The sequence below is a fragment of the Lutra lutra genome, chromosome 7, assembly GCF_902655055.1.
Source record: "Lutra lutra chromosome 7, mLutLut1.2, whole genome shotgun sequence".
NCBI classification, from domain to species: Eukaryota; Metazoa; Chordata; class Mammalia; order Carnivora; family Mustelidae; genus Lutra; species Lutra lutra.
In genome coordinates this window covers 105,918,821-105,943,608 of record NC_062284.1, presented here as the reverse complement: position 1 = coordinate 105,943,608, position 24,788 = coordinate 105,918,821, and the positions used below count along the sequence as shown (strand labels likewise).

General features: G+C 37.9%; 1 protein-coding gene across 12 annotated transcripts in view; it reads right to left on the bottom strand.

Moving 5' to 3' along the window:
* The window catches only part of KIAA0586 (KIAA0586 ortholog), a 140,305-nt gene that overhangs the window by 30,081 nt on the left and 85,436 nt on the right, over nucleotides 1-24,788 (bottom strand). For 11 of the 12 annotated variants that reach the window (XM_047737777.1, XM_047737778.1, XM_047737770.1 and 8 more), the window contains one exon: nucleotides 24,077-24,185. In XM_047737777.1, the coding sequence (XP_047593733.1) occupies nucleotides 24,077-24,185 (109 nt within the window). Of the gene's footprint in view, nucleotides 1-10,284; nucleotides 10,415-24,076; nucleotides 24,186-24,788 lie in introns of all 12 variants that reach the window. The other variant, XR_007128753.1, reaches the window with a different exon arrangement.

Genomic DNA, 24,788 nt, shown 5'->3' with positions numbered 1-24,788 from the left:
GATTCTCAGGATGAGGCAGGGATTTATATTTTAAATTAGTAGTGCCAAAGATTCTTATATCTGTTAAAGTTTGAGAAACACTGCATTAGAGGTTAACAAAAAAGCAATCTAATAGTAGTTTATCCTGTAAGTATAGTTAAGTCTGTAATGCTTCTCTGTTCTAATTCATTCAATTGAAATAACCAAGCTCCCTTTTTTATTTAAGGTAGGATTAGGTTAGTAGAATAACCTACTATTATTCTAGCTGAAATAGTCTATCCAATTTTTGTTTTATTTATATAAAACTAAAATTGCTAAAAAAATTAAATGATTATTATATGTTGATTAGAAGAATAGCAATTGTAATACATTAACTTATAATTGCAATTAGTTACCTTTGGAGAATGACAGTGTAGTATAATGGAAATATTACTGAACAAGGAGTAAGAAGATCAGATGCTACCACTAATCAGAATTATGACCTTTGGTTCTATTGAACTGGGATGGTCCCTCTGCTTTCAAGATTTACGAATCTATCTCACTGATAATCTACATTTACCTTTACAATTATTATTGGAAGGTTAAATTATTCTTTAGTGGTTGTTGAATAAAAAGGGTACTAGGTTTACCTATTAGTTTAAATTATATTTTACATCAATTTGATTTCTATCAGAAAAATCATAAACCTTTAAAGTCAGGTTTCAGGAAGTCTGGCTGAGAACAATGAAAGGGTAATACAGAGGTTTCTGGAATGTTGGCGAGTCTTCAAAACAATGCTGGTGTATGCTTTTGGTGGGATGTGTTAAATGTCAAAGACAAGAAAAGCTGAAGCTCTCTATACATAGTGTACAATTAATTCTATAATAAGAAAATTAAATAATTTCCACAATCAAAATACTTCAGTATAGAAAAGGAAATTACTTTTTACCATCAACAAGTGAAAATATTATGGAAATCCCTGAGCAATTGTCAGAGTCTTATTTAACAGATTTTCCATATCAATCCTTCATGCATGCATTTTGATCATTCTGAGGGAATATCCTTAGTTATGCACATTAATCTCTGTGATTATATATATGTGTGTGTGTATAAAGAATTATATATGTTATATATATATATATTTTTTTTTTTAAATCAACGGTGTAAACCCTTCATAGGAATAAACAGGTGAAATAACCATCAATGTTAAAAACCCATTAATGTGTGGCACCTGGGTGGCTCAGTGGGTTAAGCCTCTGCCTTCTCGGCTCAGGTCCTGGGATTGAGCCCCACGTCGGGCTCTCTACTCAGCATGGAGCTTGCTTCCCCCTCCCTCTCTGCCTGCCTCTCTGCCTACTTGTGATCTCTGTCTGTCAAATACATAAATAAAACCTTTAAAAAAAAAAAACACCCACTAATGTGCCATGGGGCACCTGGGTGGCACAGTTTGGCACCTGACTCTTGGATTCTGCTCAGGTCATGATGTCAGGGTCAGGGGATCCAGCCCCTTGTCAGGCTCTGAGCTTAGCATAGAGACTGCTCTGGAAACTCTCTCTCCCTCTGCTCCTGCCCCCTTTTCTTTCTCTGTTTCTTAATAAATAAGTTTTTTAAAAAATGCTTTAATGTGCCAGGAGAATGTCTTTTCTCGTATGGACTATGCCCCCATCTCCCTCCAAATATCCTCACATAAAATGTAAGGAGTGTATATATATATAAAGACAATCAGCAGTGGACTAACACACTTGCTGCCACATGTTTTTTTCAGGACTGTAAGAAAAAAGGGACAATTTGACAGTATGGTTACATAAAAATGCTTGTCTTTTTGTATTTAACAGCATTCTTTATTTCTTAAGAGCAGTTACTCTGTCTTATTCCACTCTCTAGACCCAAGGCATCTTCCAGTCCTTTACACAAAAAGCATGCTACGAAAGGTTGACCGAAGAATGAATATAAGGCTGGAATATTATTCAGACATAAAGAGGCGTGAAATAATGACATCTGCTACAATATGAATGAACCTGGAAAACATGGTAAGTGAAAGAAGCCAGACACAAAAGCCATATATTATATAATTCCATTTATATAAAATGTACAGGGTAGGTCAATCAATAGAGAGAGAAAGTAGGTTGGTCATTTCCAAGGACTGGGGGAGAAGAGAAAAGAGAAGGAATATTAACAGGTATGGGGTTTCTTTTTTAGGACAAATGAAAGGTTCTGGAATTACATAATGGCCATGGTCCCATAACTTTTAAAAAAAATTCTGAAAACCACTGGGCACCTTGGTCCTGGGATCGAGACCCACATCGGGTTCTCTCCTTGGTGGGGAGCCTGCTTCCTCCTCTCTCTCTCTCTCTGCCTGCCTCTCTGCCTACTTGTGATCTCTGTCTGTCAAATAAATAAATTAAATCTTTTAAAAAAATACTGAAAACCATTAAATTGTACTTTTTAAAAAAGGATTTTGTTTATTTGACAGAAGGAGACACAGTGAGAGAGGGAACACAAGCAGGGGGAGTGGGAGAGGGAGAAGCAGGCTTCCCACTAAGCAGGGAGCCCAACTGGGATCGATCCCAGGACCCCGGGATTATGACCTGAGCCAAAGACAGACACTTACTACTGAGCTACCCAGGCACCCCTGTACATTTTATTTTTATTTTTTATTTATTTTTAAAGATTATTTGTTTATTTATGAGAGATGAGAGAAAGAGGCAGAGGGAGAAGCAGGCTTTCCGCAGAGCAGGGAGCCCAATGCAGGGCTTGATCCCAGGACCCCGGGATCATGACCTGAGCTGGAGGCATATGCTCAACCGACTGAGCCACCCAGGCGCCCCAGAATGTACATCTTTTTTTTTTTTTAAGATGTTATTTATTTATTTGACAGACAGAGATTACAAGTAGGCAGATAGGCAGGCAGAAAGAGAGAAGGGGAAGCAGATTCCCCGCTGAGCAGAGAGCTGATGTGGGGCTCCATCCCAGGACCCCATGATCATGACCTTAGCTGAAGGCAGAGGCTTTAACCCACTGAGCCACCCAGGTGCCCCCAGAATGTACATCTTAAAAAGAATTCTACAGTATGATTCACATCTCAATTAAAAAAAAAAAAATGAGTACGGCCTGGGTGGGTCACTCAGTTAAATACCTGCCTTTTTACACAACAAACAAGATAACCCATCTTAGCAAACAAACCACAAAACTATCCATATATCAGTTTCTCTGACACACTGAATATTCCATGTAGGCAATGTAGAGATGATTAAGGCAGCTCTTACCAACAAGCTGTTAAGTCGCATAATAAGTATTTATTAAATGCTTACTCAATAAAATGGCATAAAACAAGGAAAAGAACATCAGCTTTGCATCTGGTAGATATGAGCTGTAATTCTAGATCTTCATTTTCTAAAACTGTGTGCTTTGGGAAAATTAGTCATCCTTCATGAACTTTATCCTTTTCTCTTATTTTTTTTTTAAGATTTTATTTATTGATTTGAGATAGAGAGAGAAAGTGAGAGAGACCGAGATCACAAGCAGGGGGAAGGGTAGAGAGAGCAGACTACCCCTGAGAAGGGAGCCCAATGGGGGACTCAATCCCAGGACCCTGGGATCATGACCTGACCCAAAGGCAGACGCTTAACCAACTGAGCCACATAGCTGTCCCCTATCTTGTTCTCTTGTAAAAGAGGACTGAAACTACCTGCACAGCGAGGTACTGTGAGGAATAAATGAGCACATACAGTACCTAGCAGGTCTTCAGTAAATGGAAACTATTGTTAAGACTATGATTATCTTGGGGCGCCTGGGTGGCTCAGTGGGTTAAGCCGCTGCCTTGGGCTCGGGTCATGGTCTCAGGGTCCTGGGATCCAGCCCCTCGTCGGGCTCTCTGCTCAGCGGGAGCCTGCTTCCCCCTCTCTCTCTGCTTGCTGCTCTGCCTACTTGTGATTTCTGTCTGTCAAATAAATAAAATAAGACCTTTAAAAAAAAAAAAAGACCATGATTATCTTCAGGGCACAAAAGGACAGGGGGCGGGTGGAGTTAAAGATGGATAAGCCATTTTAACCTCCATTTTCAATCAGAGGTTCAGTAAGGACTAAGAAAAAATGGAGCTAAATGTTGAATAAGAAGTTTGTAAACCGCAGAAGTGGGGAAAGAAGAAAGCTCCAGATAGAAGGAAGATAAACATATAAAGGTATCAAGGCTTAGAAGTGTAGTGTATGGAGAAAGTCCTTATTTATCGAAATAAATTGGGTTAACGATACATTACATTGGATGCGCCAGCAAAAAGTTTTGAGCTGACAGTTCTTTCTTTTCTGAAATCTAAAAATTAATTAATTAATCTTATTTATTTGAGAGAAAGAGAGAGAGACAGAAAGCATAAGCAGGAGCAGAGGGAGAAACAGAAGCAGACCCCCTGTTAAGCAGGGACACACACACCCCTCCAGACATGGGGCTCCATCCCAGGACCCTGGGATCATGACCTGAGCTGAAAGCAGACACTTAACCAACTGAGCCACCTAGGCTCCCTTAAAAATTTATTTTTAAAACAAGAGTATTTCCATTGAGCACTTTAGGTTAGCACACACAATATTTTCTCTTCTGTTTCTAGTTAGCTGCTATTAATTACAAAGTGCAAATGTTCCAGACTTCTAGCTTGAATGAAATGTATTCTTAAATAAGAAATCCACCTAGAAATCCAATTTATATTATGTTGAAGGCATAATGCATTGTAAAAGTAGAACCATATATCTCCTCCTGAAGTGTTAAATACAGAAAAAAGATGTGAGTAGGGGGAGCCTGAGTGCCTCAGTTAGTTAAGTATCTGACACGATCTCAGCTTAGCTCATGATCTCAGGGTCCTGGGATCCAGCCCCACATTGGGCTCTGTGCTCAGTGTGGAGTCTGCTTGGGATTCTCTCCCCCTCTCTCTCTTGTCCCTCCCTCCACCCCACCCACTTGTTCACTTGCATGCACACTCTCTCTTGTCAAGTAAATAAATAAATCTTTTTAAAAAAGATGTAAGTAAATATATGTAATATACTCAGTGTCACATTTAAATATCTTTTAACAACAAAATCTTTTTTTTTTAAGATTTTATTTATTTATTTGGGGAGAGGAGGAGAGGGAGAGCAAGCACAGGCACACACATCAGCAGGGGAGGGGCAAAGGGAGAGAGAGAATCCTAAGCTGACCCCACGCTGAGCACAGAGCCTGATAAAGTGCCCAAGGCCCAATCCCACAACCCCAAACTCATGACCTCAGTGGAAATCAAGAGTCAGACGCTTAACTGACTGAACCACTGGGGCACCCCAACAACAAAACCTTTTTATTTTTTTATTTATTATTATTATTTTTTAAGATTTTTATTTATTTATTTGACAGAGAGATCACTAGCAGGCAGAGAGGCAGGCAGAGAGAGAGGAGGAAGCAGGCTCCCTGCTGAGCAGAGAGCCCGATGCGGGGCTCGATCCCAGGACTCTGAGATCATGACCTGAGCCGAAGGCAGCGGCTTAACCCACTGAGCCACCCAGGCGCCCCAACAAAACCTTTTTAAAATACATTCCCATATAACAAACTTTTAACACAAGTTAATTAAGAAAATTCATAATGAGAAAAAGTGTTAAAATCAGTAAGATTTAAGTTAGTTTTACTGGAGTATAATTTATACACAGTAAGATTCACTCTTGACAAACACATATGGTTACATAACCACCACCATAATCAAGATCCAGAAGATCTACATCATCCCCAAAGTTCCTCCTGCCACTTGTAGTCAAGCCCTCCTCTCACTCCTCGGAAGCCACTGATCTGTTCTCCATATAAACACTTTTGCTTTTTCCCAAAATATCATATAGCTATATTTATCACATAAATACAGTATGTGGCCTTTTGAAGTTGGATTCTTTCACTTTATATAAAGCAGTGAGATTCATCCAGGCTTTTATGTCTATCAGTATTCCATTCCTTTTCACTGCTGAGTAGTATTCCTTTGTATGGATGCATCATACCTTCCTTACCCATTTACCTGTAGGAGCACATCTTGGTTGATTTCAGTTTTTGATAATCATAAATGAAACTGCTAAAAAATATTCAAGTATGAGGTACCTCAGTGGCTCAGTCGGTTAAGCATCTGCCTTAGGCTCAGGTTGTGATCCCTGGGTCCTGGGCTGGAGCCTTCCACGTTGGGCTCCCTGCTCAGTGGAGAACCTGCTTCTCCCTCCCCTTCTGCCATCCCCCCACCCCCAGATCCCCCGCTCGTCCTCTCTGGCTCTCTCTATCCAATCAATAAATAAAATCTTTAAAAAAAAATTCAAGTACAGGTTTTACGTGACCATAAATTTTCAGTTCTCTTGAGTAAATACCTAGGAAACAGACTGCTGGGTTGTATGGTAAATTTATATTTAATTTTTTAAGAAACTGCCAAACTGTTTTCCAAGGTGGCTATAGCATTTTGCAGTCCCACCGGCAATGAATAAGAATTACAACTGCTGCGCATTCTCATCAACGCATGGTATTACCAGTTTCTTTGATTTCAGCCAACCTAATGGGTATTTAGTGGTATCTAATTTTTAATTTGCATCTCCCCATTTAAGTCTCTGATTCCTCTCATCAGATATTTTCTGTAGTTTTTAGCACACAAATCTTGCAAATATTTTATTAGATTTAGACCTAAGTATTTCATGGTTCTGTTGCTATGATAAATTATAGTTTTATTTTATTTTTTAATTGTTTAAAAGATTTTATTTATTTATTTTGAGAGAGAGAGCAAGCATGAGCTGGGAGGAGAGGCAGAGGGAGAAGAGAAAAGCAAAGTCCCCATTGAGCAGGGAGCCAATTGGGCTCAGTCCCAGAACTCTGGGATCATGACCTGAACCAAAGGTGGACACACCCAGGCACTCTTAAATTGTAGTTTTTAATTATAATTTCAAATTTTCATTGCTAGTTCAAAGAAATATCATTGATCTTTGTACACTGACATTGTAGCCTGTGAACTTGGTAAAATCATACATTGTTCCAGTAGGTGTTTTTGTAGGCCTTGTGACTTTTTTTACAGTCATGCATCAGTAAATTAGATTTAAATCAATCACCTTATTTCCTTTTTGTTCTTTTTGCTATTGTTATTCCTTCCCCCCTAATTTTCTACCTGTTTTTGGAATAACTGAGTAGTTTTAATTTGGTATTACTTAAATATATTTTAAGGGTTTTTCTGGAGTTTATAATATACAATGTCCCCTATCATCATCTACTTTCAAATCACATTATATCACAACATATACTGAAAGAAGCTTTCATCAGTATACATTCAACTCTTGTATCTCATTTTTCATGCTATCATTTTTTTTAATAGTCACTAAAAATAACATTTTTGTGTTTGACAGTTAATTTATACCTTCACTTCAACCAACTCAGAAGCTCCTCATTTCTTTGAATAAATCCAAGTTTCTGTCTGGTATCATTTAATTTCTATCTAGAAATTTCCTTTAAGGTTTTTTGTTTGTTTGTTTGCTTGTTTGGGTACATGCCTGTCTCTCAGGTTTAATTTACCTGGGAAAAAAGTATTTATTTAGCTTCATTTTTGAAAAGTATTTTTGCTAGATATAGAATCCTTGGTCAACTGGGTTTTTTTGTTTTGTTTTGTTATTTCCCTTTCAGCACTTTAAAATTTCACTGTATTGTCTTCTGGACTGCATGTCTTACAATAAGAAAAGTTGATATATTTCTTATATTTATTCTTCTGTAAGTAATCTACCTTTTTTCTCTAGCTTCCTTCAATATTTTGTCTTGGTTTTTAGCAGTTTGAATACAATGTACATAAGTATTTTTTCTTTTGATCTTCCTTGAAGTTCCCCCAAGATTCTTGGATTTGTGGTTTAATATTCTTTGTTTTTCTTATAAAATTATTGGTCATTATATTACCAGGTATTCTTTTTCTTTTTTTTTTTTAAGATTTTATTTATTTATTTGACAGAGATCACGAGTAGGCAGAGAGGCAGGCAGAGAGAGAGAGAGGGAAGCAGGCTCCCTGCTGAGCAGAGAGCCCAATGTGGGGCTCGATCCCAGGACCCTGGGATCATGACCTGAGCTGAAGGCAGAGGCTTTAACCCACTGAGCCACCCAGGTGCCCCTATTACCAAGTATTCTTACTATTCTGTTTGCTTTCTCTTTTCTTGCTGATATTCCAATTACATATGTGTTTAGATATTTGATATTGCTCTTAAATGCTTAGATTTTTTTTCTTTCTTCTTTCTTTTTGTTTTTCGATTTCTACTGACTGTTGCCAAGTTTATTGATTCCTTGGCTGGTTGAACCTACTGATAATCCCACTTCAGTCATTTTTCATCTTTACTACTGGTTTACTACAACATTTCTTTTTGAACCATTCTTATAATTTCCATCTCTCTGCTCAAATTCCCATCTGTTTATTCATGTTTTGTCTACCTTTCCTACTAAGGCCTTCAACACATTGACCATAGTTAATTTTAAGTTCCAACATCTTGAGTCTTTTAGGAGTCTTACGTCTTGACTGCTTTGTCTCTTAAGAGTGAATGGTATTGTATTCTTGTTGTTGTTGTTGTTGTTTTAAGTTTTATTTATTTAAGTAGTCTCCACACCCAATGTGGGGCTCAAATGCACAACTCTGAGATCGAGTCACACACTCTTCTTACTGGGCCAGCCAGGAACCCCTTTTCTTGCTTTTTCTTATGCTTGAGCTTTTGACTGAATGCCAGACATTCTGTAAGACAACAGAGCCTGAGATATGAAGTATTTAAACATGGAAATGGGAACACTTTTTCTTCAGTTAGGCTATTAGTATGAGAAGTTGAGTAAATCAAGTCAGGAGTTAAGCTGGCTTTCAGTTTTATTGTTGCTGCAGTTAATTTTGGCATACGACCAGCTTCAAAATGCTCTAGCGTCACTTTGTGTTTAGCGTAGGACCAGGATGCCAGAGTGTTTTTCTTAATGTTCCTGTTCCACCTCACCTCTCATCCTTCACTGTGCATCTGTTCCAGAGAGGGAGTGTCCCTCTGCACTCTTGTGCCTTGACCATATTAGACCGCTGCTGCTCGTTTCTCACTACTTGTTGTTCACATGGTGAAAGACAGAGTAGGGATAGTTTTCTGTTATCCTGGTCCAGCCTCAGTCCTAGGCAGATCCCACATGCTCGGTCTTGTGGTGGGGGGTTCTCAGTGATCCTGTCTCTCCTCCCTGTGGGAGCCAAATTCTGCCTTGTCCCTTTAGCAAGTTTTATGTAGGGGAGTTTCCTACCCCTCTGCCAGCAGTAAGAGACTTTTAATGGTACTAATATAAGATTTTGGGCCTAAGACTATTTCCTTCCTCTTCACCAAGAGTGGAGGGTTCTTTTCTTTACACTTCTGGTCACCACAGTGGGTTTTTACCTGTGCTCCAGAGGTGATGGATGTGCTGCCCCTTTCCCAGTGACTTAAGAATTTTGTTCTTAGACACTTCTCCAAAGAAGACATACAAATGGCTATCAGACACATGAACAAATGTTCATCATCATTAGCCATCAGGGAGATTCAAAATCAAAATCACATTGAGATACCACCTTACACCAGTTAGAATGGCCAAAATTAACAAGACAGTAAACAACAAGTGTTGGAGAGGATGTGGAGAAAGGGGAACTCTCTTACACTGTTGGTGGGAATGCAAGTTGGTGCAGCCACTTTGGAAAACAGTGTGGAGATTCCTTAAGAAATTAAAAATAGAGCTACCCTATGACCCTGCAATTGCAATTTGCAATTTGTAAATTGGTATTTACCCCAGAGATACTGATGTAGTGAAAAGAAGAGCCATCTGCACTCCAATGTTCATAGCAACAATGCCACAGTTGCCAAACTGTGGAAAGAATCAAGATGCCCTTCAACGGACGAATGGATAAAGAAGAAATGGTCCATATATATAATGGAGTATTATGCCTCCACCAGAAAGGATGAATACACAACTTTTGTATCAACATGGATAGGACTGGAGGAGATCATGCTGAGTGAAGAAAGTCAAGCAGAGAAAGTCAATTATCATATGGTTTCACTTACTTGTGGAGCATAAGTAGTAACACGGAAGACATTGGGAGATGGGGAGGAGAAGTGAGTTGGGGGAAATCAGAGGGGGAGACAAATCATAAAGACTGTGGACTCTGAGAAACAAACTGAGGGTTTTGGAGGGGATGGGAGGTGGGGGGTTGGGCGAGCCAGGTGGTGGGTATTAAGGAGGGCACATATTGCATGAAGCACTGGGTGAGGTGCATAAACAATGAACTTTGGAACACACAAAAAAATAATAAAATAAAATTAAATTTTTTAAAAAATTTGTTCTTACATGAAAAGGGTCCTAATGGGGCATCTGGTCTTTCTGTGAGTCACAGTCGCTCTCTTCTTCCAGGCCTGTACCAGTAAAGGATAATCTCCTATCTTCTACCCTGCCTCCCAAACTTTTTTGTTCTAGAGATCTGTGGAAAAGAGACTGCAAGTAAGAATGAACTCCCCTTGTATCTGTAGCTATGACGGTTTTACACTTGGCCTTTAGCAACCCATTACAAAGTTTGTCCAAATATATCTTATCCACTTGTATGGTGCCTGGTGTATCTTCCTGTGACTCTGCTTTGGCACAGTGAGATAGTGCTTGTGTCCCATCTCTTTGGAGGAGTCTGTATTTCCTGGATTTTAGGCTACTTAGTTGTTCTGCATCAAAAGCTCTTTGATAGGTTCAAGAAATGTTGTGATTTTGTAGTTTATCTGACATGTTATGATAGGGTGGAAGTGACACTCTTTCTCCTTCCCTCATCCAAGGCAGAAACAGAACTCCCCAATTCAGCAACATTTTAAAGTGAATTTCTGTTTAATTAATCAATAATAGCATGAATTTATAAAAGACACATTTACTCAGACAATGCTTATTACACATTTGGATTTGTGGATTTCTGGCAAATGTATTGGTCTGTTTTCCATCCTGTCCCTATCAGAAATCTACACACATGATTTTGATATCACTGACATACCTGAAGAGGAAAAAATGAACTCAAACTTTTAATTGTGATTTTGAAATAATTGACATCAATTATAGTTTTGACAGCTGTCATAATTTAGCTATATTTCAAATACAAAGGGAAAAAATGTAGCACTTCATTAAAGAACAAAAATGATTTCATTTGTACATGTGGTCAGAAATAGCTTCTAAATATACGTAAACTTTGAATTTCTTAATTCTTACATATTTATTTATTTATTTATTTTTAAAGATTTTATTTATTTGACAGAGAGAAAGAGGGAGCTCACAAGTAGGCAGAGAGGCAGGCAGAGAAGAGAGGGGGAAGCAGGCTCCCCGATGAGCAGAGAGCCCGACACGGGGCTCGATCCCAGGACCCTGAGATCATGACCTGAGCCGAAGGCAAAGGCTTAACCCACTGAGCCACGCATTCTTACATATTTAAATCATAATTACTGCATGTGAGATATAAATGGTGCTAAAATTGCTAGGATTAAACTCAGGACATAATGTCAAAAATATCTGTGATACTTTAAGTATATTTCCCACAAAAATGTAACCTGATTCTGATAAGTTATTATAATTAATTATTTTTAGAACTTTGATACATATTTATTGATCATTATATATAACTTACAATATAAAACTTGAGGAATACTGTGATTTTTCTTTTTTTTAAAGATTTATTTATTTAGGGGCGCCTGGGTGGCTCAGTGGGTTAAGCCGCTGCCTTCGGCTCAGGTCATGATCTCAGAGTCCTGGGATCGAGCCCCACATCGGGCTTTCTGCTCAGCAGGGAGCCTGCTTCCTCCTCTCTCTCTGCCTGCCTCTCTGCCTGCTTGTGATCTCTCTCTGTCAAATGAATAAATAAAAAATCTTTAAAAAAAAAAAAGATTTATTTATTTATTTATTTTAGAGAAAGAGAGCATATGGTGGGGAGGGGCAGAAGGAGAATCTTAAGCAGACTCTGTGCATAATACAACTTGGGGCTCAATCTCATGACCCTAAGATCATGACCTGAGTTGAAAACAAAAGTTAGATGCTTAACCAACTGCACCACCCAGGAGCCCCAAGAATCCTATGATCTTCAAGCAAACTGACAACAAATCTGCCCAATATTTAAGCACAAAACATACGATTTAATTTTCCCCTTTGATTAGAGTATGTAAAGCATGTTTGACTTTCTAATTATTATTTATTATTATGGTCTTAAAATTTTAAGAGAAAAACTAAAGAAGAAAATATTTTTAAGATTATTTGTTTGAGAGAGAGGAGAGAAAGAATGAGCACATAAGCAGGAAAGAAGAGCAGAGGGAGAAAAGACTCTCCGATGAGCAGGGAGCCCGATGTGGGCCTTGATCCCAAGACCCCGAGATCATGACCTGCACCAAAGGCAGATATTTAACTGACTGAGCCACCCAGGTGCCCCAGGAAGTGAACTATTTTATGCTGGGAAAACTGGATAGTTACACATAAAAGAATGAAACTGGCCCTTTCTAATGCCATATACAAAAATAAAAATAGATCAAAAACATAAGTGTGAGGCTGAAACCATGAAAATGCTAGAACACAGGCAGTAATTTCTCTGACATTAGCCATAACAACATTTTTCTAAATATGTTTCCTAAGATAAGAGAAACAAAAGCAAAAATAAATTACTGGGACCACATCAAAACCAAAAGCTTTTGCACAATGAAGGAAACCATCAACAAAACAACCATCAACAAAACAAAATGTGACCTACTAGATGGGAGAAGGTATTTGCAAATGATATATCCAATAAGGGGTTAATATCTAAAATATATAAAGAACTTATGTAACTCAACACTGAAAAACAATCTCATTAAAAATTGGGCAGAGGACCTAAATAGACATTTTTCTAAAGAAGATATACAAATGGTCAACAGAAATATAAAAAGATGCTCAACATCACTAATCATCAAGGAAATGAAAATCATTTCCAGATGTGAGATATGACCTCACATCTGTCAGAATGGCTAAAAAAGAAAGATAAGAAATAACAAGTGTTGGCAAGGATGTGGAGAAAAAGGGGACTCTTGAGGGGTGCCTGGGTGGCTCAGTGGGTTAAAGCCTCTGCCTTCAGCTCAGGTCATGATCCCAGGGTCCTGGGATCGAGCCCCACATTGGGCTCTCTGCTCAGCAGGGAGCCTGCTTCCCCCCCCCACCTTTGCCTGCCTCTCTGCCTACTTGTGATCTCTGTCTGTCAACTAAATAAATAAAATCTTAAAAAAAAAAAAAAGGACCCTTTAATACTGTCGGTGGGAATGTATATTTGTACAGCCACTGTGGAAAATACAGAGCAAAAATACCATATGATCCAACAAATCCACTACTGGATAGTTTACCCAAAGAAAATAGAAATACTAATTCAAAAAGATATATACAGCCCTGTGTTTATTGTGGCATTATTTACAATAGCCAAGACATGGAAGCAACTTAAGTGTCCATTGATAGATAAATGGATGCACACACACACACACATACCCCCACAGGAACATACGTAGTCATAAAAAGGGATAAGATTGTGCTATCCGAAACAACATGGATGGTCATACAGGGTATTATGCTAAGTGAAGTAAGTCAAACTAAGAAAGATAAATACAATGTGATATCAGTCTTATGTGTAATCTAAAAATTAAAGCAAATGAATAAACAAATAAAAACCAGAATCAGACCTATAAATACAGAGAATAAACTGATGGTTGCCAGAGGGAAGGGTCGAGTGGAGATTGGCAAAACTGGTTAAGGGAAATGGAAGATACAGGGTTCCAGTTATGGAATGAGTAAGTCACAGGAATGAAAAGCACAGCATAAGGAAGAGAGGCAAGATGGCGGAGGAGTAGCAGTCTGAAATGACATCAGATCCCAGGAGTTCAGCTAGAATAGTTATCAAACCATTCCAAACACCTATAAACTCAACAGGAGATAGAAGAGAAGAAGAGCAGCAATTCCAGGAATAGAATATCAACCACTTTCTGAGAGGGAGGATATGCGGAGAAGTGAATCCAAAGCCACGGGAAGATAGACTGTGTGGGGAGGGGCCGAATCCCAACAAGCAGCAGAGCAGTGAAGCACAAAATCAGAACTTTTAGAAGTCTGCTCCACTGAGGGACATCGCTCCCGAGGCTAAACAGGGGTGGAACCCTCACGGGGACAGTGTGGTCTCGGGTCCTATGGGGTCACAGAAAGATCAGGGGTGTCTGAGTGTGGCAGAGCTCCCAGGTATTGGAGTGGTGAAGCCAACTACAGAGACAGAGCAGAGGAGTGAGCTCTAAGATCAGGGTGACCTTAAACCATGATCCAAGGCACAGTTGGGCCACTGCTCTTTGAGCAGGGACTCCACAAGTGGCAGATCCAGGGAGAAGACTCACCTTCCTCCTCTGGGAGGAGCAGTGTGGCAGGAATCTGCTGGGTTGGAGACTCCAAATGGGGCCGTGCACCAAAGATAGAAACCACTCAGTCGCAGGCTGGGGTGAGCTCAGAGTGTGGCTGGAGACCAGAAGACTGGAGGGATTGACTGCTTATCTCTGAGGGCACACTGAGAAGCGGGGCCCTGAGCTCTCAGCTCCTCCAGGCTGGAGATTGGGAGGCTGCCATTTTCATTCCCATCCTCCAAAGTGGTATGAAAAGTGTTCAGGGAACAAAAGCTCCAAGAGCAAACCCGAGCAGATTACTTAGCCCAGTCCCTGGCAAGGGTGGTGCAATTCCACTTCAGGCAAAGACATTTGAGAATTACTGTGACAGGCCCCTCCCACAGGAGATCAACAAGAACATCCAGTCAAGACAAAGCTCCTGATCAAGGAGAACAATGAAACTCCAGGGCTAGGGGAAAGCAATGCATAGAATTCACAGCTTTTTCCCCATGATCCTTTAGTTTTGCAAAGTTAATATTTTTTTTATTTTTTCTTATCCTTTTTTAAAATTTTTCCTCTTTCCTCTTTTACATTTAACGTCTTTAAACTAGTTTATCTTAACAATACCTTTCTTTAAAAAATCTTTTTACACCTTCATTGTATAGTCTTATTTTATCCCTTCATTGTATTTAACCTTATTTTTTGTATACATATAGGTTTCTTTTCTAAAAAATTTTGGGAAACAATTTCTTCTAATAGATCAAAAACACACCCTAATCTAGCACATGGCTTTGTTCTAGTCTCCAGCCTAAGCACATTCCCTCCTCTTTTTTTTTTTCTTTTTTCCAACCAACTTATCTTATCAATTCCTTTTTCAGAATTTTTAAAAAATTTTCATCTTTACAGTCATATTCCATCCCTTCATCATGCTTATCCTTTTATATATATATAGGTTTTTCTTTCTTTAAAATTGTGGTTGGTAGTTTCCTCTAAGAGACCAAAATACAACCAAAATCAAGTGGATGGCTCTGTTCTAGTCACCAGTCTAATATATATATATATTTTTTCTTTTTTCCCCCCTTTCTTCTCCCCCAGGTTTTAGATCTCTTCTTAACCAACTGAGCCACCCAGACGTCCCAGATTTAGATCTCTTCTGATTTGGTTAGCATACGTTTTTCTGGGTATTTGCCACCTTTTTAGTATTTATTCTCTTGTTCATATATTCTTATCTGGATAAAATGACAAGGCAGAAAAACTCACCACAAAAAAAAGAGCAAGAGGCAGTACTGATGGCTAGGGACCTAATCAATATGGACGTTGATAATATGTCAGAACTAGAGTTCAAAATGATGATCCTCAAGGTGCGAGCTGGGCTCGAAAAAGGCATGGAAGATATTAGAGAAACCCTATCTGGAGAAATAAAATCCCTTTCTGGAGAAATAAAAGAACTAAAATCTAACCAAGGTGAAGTCCAAAAAGCTATTAATGAGGTGAATCAAAAAGGGAGGGTCCTACTGCTAGGATAAATGAGGCAGAAGAGAGAATTAGTGATATAGAAGATCAAATGATGGAGAATAAAGAAGCTGAGCAAAAGAGAGACAAACAACTACCAGACCACAAGGGGAAAATTAGAGAGATAAGTGATATCATAAGACAAAACAATATTAGAATAATTGGGATTCCAGAAGAAGAAGAAAGAGAGAGAGGGGCAGAAGGTATATTGGAGCGAATTATAGTAGAGAATTTCCCTAATATGCCAAAGGGAACAAGCATCAAAATCCAGGAGGCACAGAGAACTCCCCTCAAAATCAATAAAAATAGGTCCACACCCCATCATCTAATAGTAAAACTTACAAGTCTTAGTGACAAAGAGAAAATCCTGAAAGCAGTTCGGGACAAGAAGTCTATAACATACAATGGTAGAAATATTAGACAGGCAGGAGACTTATCCACAGAGACCTGGCAGGCCAGAAAGCACTGGCAGGATATATTCAGAGCACCAAATGAGAAAAATATGTAGCCAAGAATACTATATCCAGCTAGGCTATCATTGAAAACAGAAGGAGAGATAAAAAAGCTTCCAGGACGAACAAAAATTAAAATAATTTGCAAACACCAAACCAGCCCTACAGGAAATATTGAAAGGGGTCCTCTAAGCAAAGAGAGAGCCTAAAAGTAGTAGATCAGAAAGGAACATGGTATTGCCTGTAAGGCAATGTAGGCAACACAATGGCACTGATTCTATCTCTCAAAAGTTATCCTGAATGTAAATGGGCTAAATGCCCGAATCAAAAGACACAGGGTATAAGAATGGATAAAAAATCAAAACCCATCTACAAGAAACTCATTTTAGACCAAAAGACACCTTAAAGTGAGGGGGTGGAAAACAATTTACCATGCTAATGGACATCAAAAGAAAGCTGAGGTGGCAATCCTTATATCAGATAAATTATATTTTAAGCCAAAGACTATAATAAGAGATGAGGAAGGACACTACATCATACTTAAAGGGTCTGTCCAACAGAAGATCCAACAATTTTAAATATCTATGCCCCTAACGTGGGAGCAGCCAACTATATAAACCAATTGATAACAAAATCAAAGAAACACAGTGACAATAATACAATAATAGTAGGGGACTTTAACACCCCCCCCTCACTGAAATGGACAGATCATCCCAGCAAAAGAACAAGGAAATAAAGGCCTTAAATGACACACTGGGCCAGATGGACATCAAAGATATATTCAGAACATTCTATCACAAAGCAACAGAATACACATTCTTCTCTAGTGCACATGGAACATCTCCAGAATAGATCAGATCCTGGTACAGGTCTCAACCAGTACCCAAAGACTGGGATCATTCCCTGCATATTTTCAGACCACAATGCTCTGAAGATAGAACTCAATCATAAGAGGAAAGTTGGAAGAACTCAAATACATGGAGGCTAAAGAGCATCCTACTAAAGAATGAATGGGTCAACCAGGAAATTAAAGAAGAATTGAAAAAATTCATGGAAACAAATGAAAATGAAAACACAACAGTTCAAAATCTGTGGGACACAGCAAAGGCGGTCCTGAGAGGAAAGTATATAGCAATACAAGCGTTTCTCAAGAAACAAGAAAGGTCTCAAGTACACAACCTAACCCTACACCTAAAGGAGCTGGAGAAAGAACAGCAAAGAAAGCCTAAACTCGGGCACCTGGGTGGCTCAGTGGGTTAAAGCCTCTGCCTTCGGCTCAGGTCATGATCTCAGGGTCCTGGGATCGAGCCCCGCATCGGGCTCTCTGCTCAGTGGAGAGCCTGCTTCCTCCTTTCTCTCTCTCTCTCTCTCTCTCTCTCTCTCTCTGCCTGCCTCTCTGCCTACATGTGATCTCTGTCTGTCAAATAAATAAATAAAATCTTTAAAAAAAAAAAAAAAGAAAGAAAGCCTAAACTCAGCAGGAGAAGAGAAATCATAAAGATCAGAGCAGAAATCAATGAAATAGAAACCAAAAGAACAGTAGAAAAATCAACAAAACTAGGAGCTGGTTCTTTGAAAGAATTAATAAGATTAATAAACCCCTGGCCAGACTTATCCAAAAGAAAAGAGGAAGGACCCAAATAAATAAAATCATGAATGAAAGAGGAGAGATTGCAACCAACATCAATAAAATACAAACAATTTTAAGAACATATTATGAGCAACTCTACGCCAGCAAATTTGACAATCTGGAAGAAATGGATCATTTCTAGAGACATATAAACTACCAAAACTGAACCAGGAAGGAAGAGAGAACCTGAACAGACCCATAACCAGTAAGGAGATTGAAGCAGTCATCAAAAATCTCCCAACAAACAAGAGCCCAGGGCCAGATGGCTTCCCAGAGAAATTTTACCAAACATTTAAAGAAGAATTAATACCTATTCTCCTGAAACTGTTGCAAAAAAATAGAAATGGAAGAAAACTTCTAAACTCATTTTATGAGGCCAGCATTACCTTGACCCCAAAACCAAAGACCCACCAAAATGGAGAATTACAGACCAACATCTTTGATGAACACAGATGCAAAAATTCTCACCAAAATACTAGCCAACATGATCCAGAAGTACATTAAAAGGATTATTCACCATGACCAAGTGGGATTTATTCCTGGGCTGCAAGGTTGGTTCAACATCCGCAAATCAATCAATGTGATACAATATATTAATAAAAGAAAGAACAAGAACCATACGATCCTCTCAATAGATGCTGGAAAAGCATTTGACAAAGCACAGCATCCTTTCTTGATCAAAACTCTTCAAAGTGCAGGTATAGAGGGTACATACCTCAATATCATCAAAGCCATCTATGAAAAACTCATAGCAAATATCATTCTCAATGGGGAAAAACTGAGAGCTTTTCCCCTAAGGTCAGGAACATGGCAGGGATGTCCACTATCACCCCTGCTATTCAACATAGTACTAGAAGTCCTAGCCTCAGCAATCAGATAACAAAAAGAAATAAAAGAAAAAAAAAGAAATAAAAGAAAAAAAAAACAAATGAATTGGCAAAGAAGAAGTCAAACTCTCACTCTTTGCAGATGATATGCTACTTTATGTGGAAAACCCAAAAGACTCCACTCCAAGAATGCCAGAACTCATATAGGAATTCAGTAAAGTGTCAGGATATAAAATCAATGCACAGAAATCAGTTGCATTTCTATACACCAACAGCAAGACAGAAGAAAGAGAAATTAAGGTGTTGATCCCATTTACAATTGCACCCAAAACCATAAGATACCTAGGAATAAACCTAACCAAAGAGGCAAAGAATCTGTACTCAGAAAACTATAAAGTACTCATGAAAGAAATTGAGGAAGACACAAAGAAATGGAAAAATGTTCCGTGCTCATGGATTGGAAGAACAAATACTGTGAAAATATCTATGCTACCTAAAGCAATCCATACATTTAATGCAATCCCTATCAAAATACCATCAATTTTTTTCAAATAAATGGAACAAGTAATCCTAAAATTTATATGGAACCAGAAAAGACCCCAAATAGCCAGAGGGATGTTGAAAAAGAAAGCCGAAGGTGGTTGCATCACAATTCCAGACTTCAAGCTCTATTACAAAGCTGTCATCATCAAGACAATATGGTACTGGCACAAAAACAGATACATAGACCAATGGAACAGAATAGAGAGCACAGAAAGACCGTCAATGCTATGGTCAACTAATCTTCGACAAAGCAGGAAGGAATGTCCAATGTAAAAAGACAGTCTCTTCAACAAATGGTGTTAGGAAAATTGGACAGCCACATGCAGAAGAAAGAATCTGGACCATTTCCTTACACTACACACAAAAATAGACTCCAAATGGATGAAAGACCTCAATGTGAGACAGGAATCCATAAAAATCCTTGAAGAGAACACAGGCAGCAGTCTCTTCAACCTCAGCCACAGCAACTTCTTCCTAAAGACACTGCCAAAGGCAAGAGAAGCAAAGGCAAAAATGAACTATTGGGACTTCATCAAGATCAAAAGCTTTTGCACAGCAAGGGAAACAGTCAACAAAAACCAAAGACACTGAAAGAATGGGAGAAGATATTTGCAAATGACACATCAGATAAAGGGCTAGTATCCAGAATCTATAAGGAACTTCTCAACGTAACACCCAAAGAATAAATAATCCAATCAAGAAATGAACAGACATTTCTGCAAAGACATCAGATGGCCAACAGACACATGAAAAAGTGCTCAACATCACTCAGCATCAGGGAAATACAGATCAAAACCACAATGAGATACCCCTCACACCAGTCAGAACGGCTAAAATTAACAAGTCAGGAAATGACAGGTGTTGGTGAGGATGCGGAGAAAGGGGAACCCTCCTACACTGTTGGTGGGAATACAAGGTGGTACAGCCACTCTGGAAAACAGCATGGAGGTTCCTTAAAAAGTTGAAAATAAAGCTACTCTACGACCCAGCAATCGCACTACTGGGTATTTACCCTAAAGACACAAATGTAGTGATCCAAAGGGGCATGTGCACCCCAATGTTTATAGCAGCAATGTCCACAATAGCCAAACTATGGAAAGAACCTAGATGTCCATCAACAGATGAATGGATTAAGAAGATGTGGTATATACCTACAATGGAATACTATGCAACCATCAAAAGAAATGAAATCTTGCCATTTGCAACAACGTGGATGGAACTAGAGGGTATTATGCTCAGTGAAATAAGTCAACCAGAGAAAGACAATTATCATATGATCTCCCTGATATGAGGAATTTGAGAGGCAGAGTGGGAGGTTTGGGGGGTAGGGAAGGAAAAAATGAAACAAGATAGGATCAAGAGGGAGATAAACCATTAGAGACTCTTAATCTCACCAAACAAATTGAGGGTTGCTGGGGGGGGGGGTTGTGGAGAGGGTTAGCTGCGTGATGGACACTTGGGAGGGTATGGTGAGTGCTGTGAAGTGTGTAAGCCTGACAATTCAAAGACCTGTACCCCTGGGGGCAAATAATACATTATATGTTAATAAAAAAAATTTTTTTAAGTACAGCATAAGGAATATAGCCAGTGATATTGTAACAGTGTTGTATGATGACAGATAGCAGCTCCCCTTGTGATGAACATAGCATAATATATAAACTTGTCAAATCACTATGTTGTACCCAGAACTAATGTAACACTATGTGTCAACCATACTGATAGAATGTAAACAGATACTGATAGAATGTAAAAAATAAAAAACCAAAGTGAACTATTAATACATTACTTTATAGAATTTAATTGTTCCTGGGTTTATAACAAATAAGTGGATTTAAAACTAGTCTCTCATTAATATGGAAGACAGTTAACTTGTATAGTAAAAGGTATAGTAAAAGTTAACTTACAATAGTAAAAAGGAAAAAAAATTAAATGACTCATTAAAATCACTTAAATGATTGCTTTCACTATCAAACCATTAATCAGGACATAGAATCAGATAAGTTGTATCATGTGGTTGAAAATATACTCAATGAAAAAAAAAAAAAAAAAAAAGAAAATATACTCAATGAATTCAATACCAAATGAAAGAGTTTCACTCTTACATTCCAGAGACAGTCATCTCTCAGGTCAAGTCAATTTCTCTCTTTTATATTAAAACCTGAAAGTCATAATCAAAGGAGGAAAAAAACCAAGGATTTCACAGATTTCTTGGAAGCATAGTGCTAGAACCCATGTCGTATCATGTCTTTTGTCAGTATTTAATGATCACTGTAAGAGCTGATACTGCTAGTAAGCTTCTTGATTCTTTATATACACATATTAAACTACCACACATTTTAAAGTGATATAGATGATGCTTCCTCCTGAAATCGTCATAATTTGGGGTTCAAGTATTCTTAGAAGCATTTATCTGTCAGAAAATACATGGTTTTGATTCCCTTGTGATAAGGTTAATTTCCTTCATTTTCTTCAAGGCCTCTGTATGAGAGATAGGATTGAATTCCTTCAAAGTCCTGAGAGCCCTAGACGATGATTTTGGCACGCTGACTCTCCTATTCTCTAAAACGTTTGGCAATGTCTTAGAGTTTGATCAGAGAAAAAAAAAATAAAGCCCACAAAGTTTATGAGGAAAAAAGTCATAACTGACTATATCTGCCAAGGCAATTGTATTCATTCAAAAAATTTTCAGTATAGAGATGTGTATCAATTATAGAGTGAAACACTTGGCTTTTATTTTAAAATGTTCTATTTATAGCTCACTGGGTATTTATTTGTCTCAGTCAAAACTGAAATAGTTCAGCTTTCTTAACTTCTGTATTACATATAAAGTTAAATGAAAAAAATTACATATATTAAGTCCAAATGTTCTGAATTCTTTCTAAATAAAACTTTCTTTAAAGGGCTAACATCTTGGTTTCTTTTATTCTTCTTATGATTTTTATTGACTTATTAAATGTTAATTAGACATTATTTAATGACATTGTACAGTCTGAGTCCATAAGAATTTAACTATTGCCATCTTGTGGTCAACGTTTATAAATATGACACAGAAAGCAATGTCACTTTCCTTTTTTTTTTTTTTTTTTTTTAAATATTTTATTTATTTGTCAGAGAGAGAGAGGGAGAGAGAGCGAGCACAGGCAGACAGAATGGCAGGCAGAGGCAGAGGGAGAATTAGGCTCCCTGACGAGCAAGGAGCCCGATGTGGGACTCGATCCCAGGACCCTGGGATCATGACCTGAGCCGAAGGCAGCTGCTTAACCAACTGAGCCACCCAGGTGTCCCGCAATGTCACTTTCCTAAAGAGATACTTTAAAATCTTACCAAACAAATTTTCCTATCGATTGAGAAAAATGATCATTTCATTACATACAATATTTCCCAAAGAGACATAATTTATTAATAATTTTAAGGAATTATAATTTTTAAAAACCTAACTTTAGTATAGTATTTGACCATGAATGGTAACAGTACTCAGTAGAAGGACATCAAGTCAGTCCCGATATTATCTTAGAAACATTCATTTGGGGGCGCCTGGGTGGCTTAGTGGGTTAAGCCGCTGCCTTCGGCTCAGGTCATGATCCCAGGTCCTGGGTTCGGGCCCCACATCGGGCTCTCTGCTCAGCAGGGAGCCTGCTTCCTCCTCTCTCTCTGCCTGCCTCTCTGCCTACTTGTGATCTCTCTCTGTCAAATAAATAAATAAAATCTTAAAAACAAACAAACAAACATTCATTTGCTCATATCTATATACGGTCATAATTAAGGTTTAAATACTATAAGAGTTTTACAGGCAAGTTTTCATGGGATTCTAAAACACAATATTAATACTACTATACCATGGTTGGGTTGAAAATGTGGTCAGGAAGGCAAAGTTCTGAGAAGTTGGAGCAAGAGAGGAACAGAAAGCAGAAAAGTAAAAACCTAAAATCTACATAGCATAATTTCAATAATTATCTTGAGTACTTCCTCATTTAAATCTTTCCTAGAACGCTAACTGCTGAGTTACATTTGCAGTTATATTGGCATTCAATAAATGAGACAAAAAACACAATTACAAAAGCAAGGAAAAAATGTTCTACTGCCCAAAACATTTCTAATACTTCTTCCTAGATTGTGGAAATAAAGTTTTAAAACAGAAGATAATCTTAATGTCTACTGCCAAATTTCATAATTTAGGTTATATTAAATTTAAATGACTAAGAAGCGGAAGGTAAATAAAGCACAAAGCCAACAGTCTTTCAGAAACACAAAGGCAACATCAAACTACCGTGATGCTGAAGGTAGAGATGAAATTCAACCACACAACTTTGAGCAGTACAGAAAAGGTCATGCATATTAACAGCATGTAACGTGAGAGTCCTTAGTTTTCTTACATTGTACTTAACTGGTCAACATCTTCCACAACTCTAAATACCCTTTACAAAACACCTTCACAGACATAGCCCCTTGCCTTTATCATATTATAATTTTAAAATAGACAACTATGACACAGATATAGGCCTATATATAGATAAAAAGGCATCCAACTGCACAAGAACTAAAGGGTAAAATTAAAGGAAAAACACTACCTAAAAGTTTTAAAATTCCATTAGAAATAGTGTTTATTGGTAAAAAGAATACACATATAGTCAAATATGATACCAGATTCTTTATCCCAATGGACCAAGAGAAAACAAAAAGCCTATAGACAAGAATGAGATGTATATAAAAATAAAGAATTCTCATTATATACTTATTCAATATCAGGACAAGTATCAAACTCTTATATTAGAAGAAAACTAATCTTACCTTGTTGCTGTGAAAGTGAAGTATCAGATTTATTTCTTACACGTATTAAACGACTTTGTGCTGGCCTATGTTCAACTTGCTTAACATCTTGGTCATGCTTTTGTTGGTACTAAAGAATTTAAGACATGAAGTCATAATACTGCCTTTAAAGTTACTTTAAAGACTTCTGAGCAAGAAAATTATTTAGATGTTTCTTATATAAAATTCGAATATTAAGCATGCTTTCTAATTGCTAAATGGGTGATAGAGTACATACTACTAATGAAAAGATATTGGAAATAAAATTTTGTAGAAGATTTGGATAATATACACAGATTTCAAATATTCAAATTATTTCTATTTTTACTAGAGAATTCAGAGCTCCTTATAAATCAAACTATCTTAGATATATACACATGATGGATTTAGATAGGATAAAAACTTAATTTGCTTATAAGCTCTGCCTTATAACCACTTTTACATAATGCACTGCAATTTTCGAAGAGCCTTTATAAATAGTAACATCATTTAATTCTCACAAGATAGAAGGTATTGTTACCCTCCTTCACCATTCAAGAAATGTATATTCCACCATAAGCCCCATCATCTCTCTTTCTTACTTATAACCTAACCGAATTTGAAACTGACTCGTATTCACACATTCTTTCACAATCACACATCACGAATTACGAAGCCATTTTCTTTCTTCCTTTTCCTGTTTTATGGGCCTTAT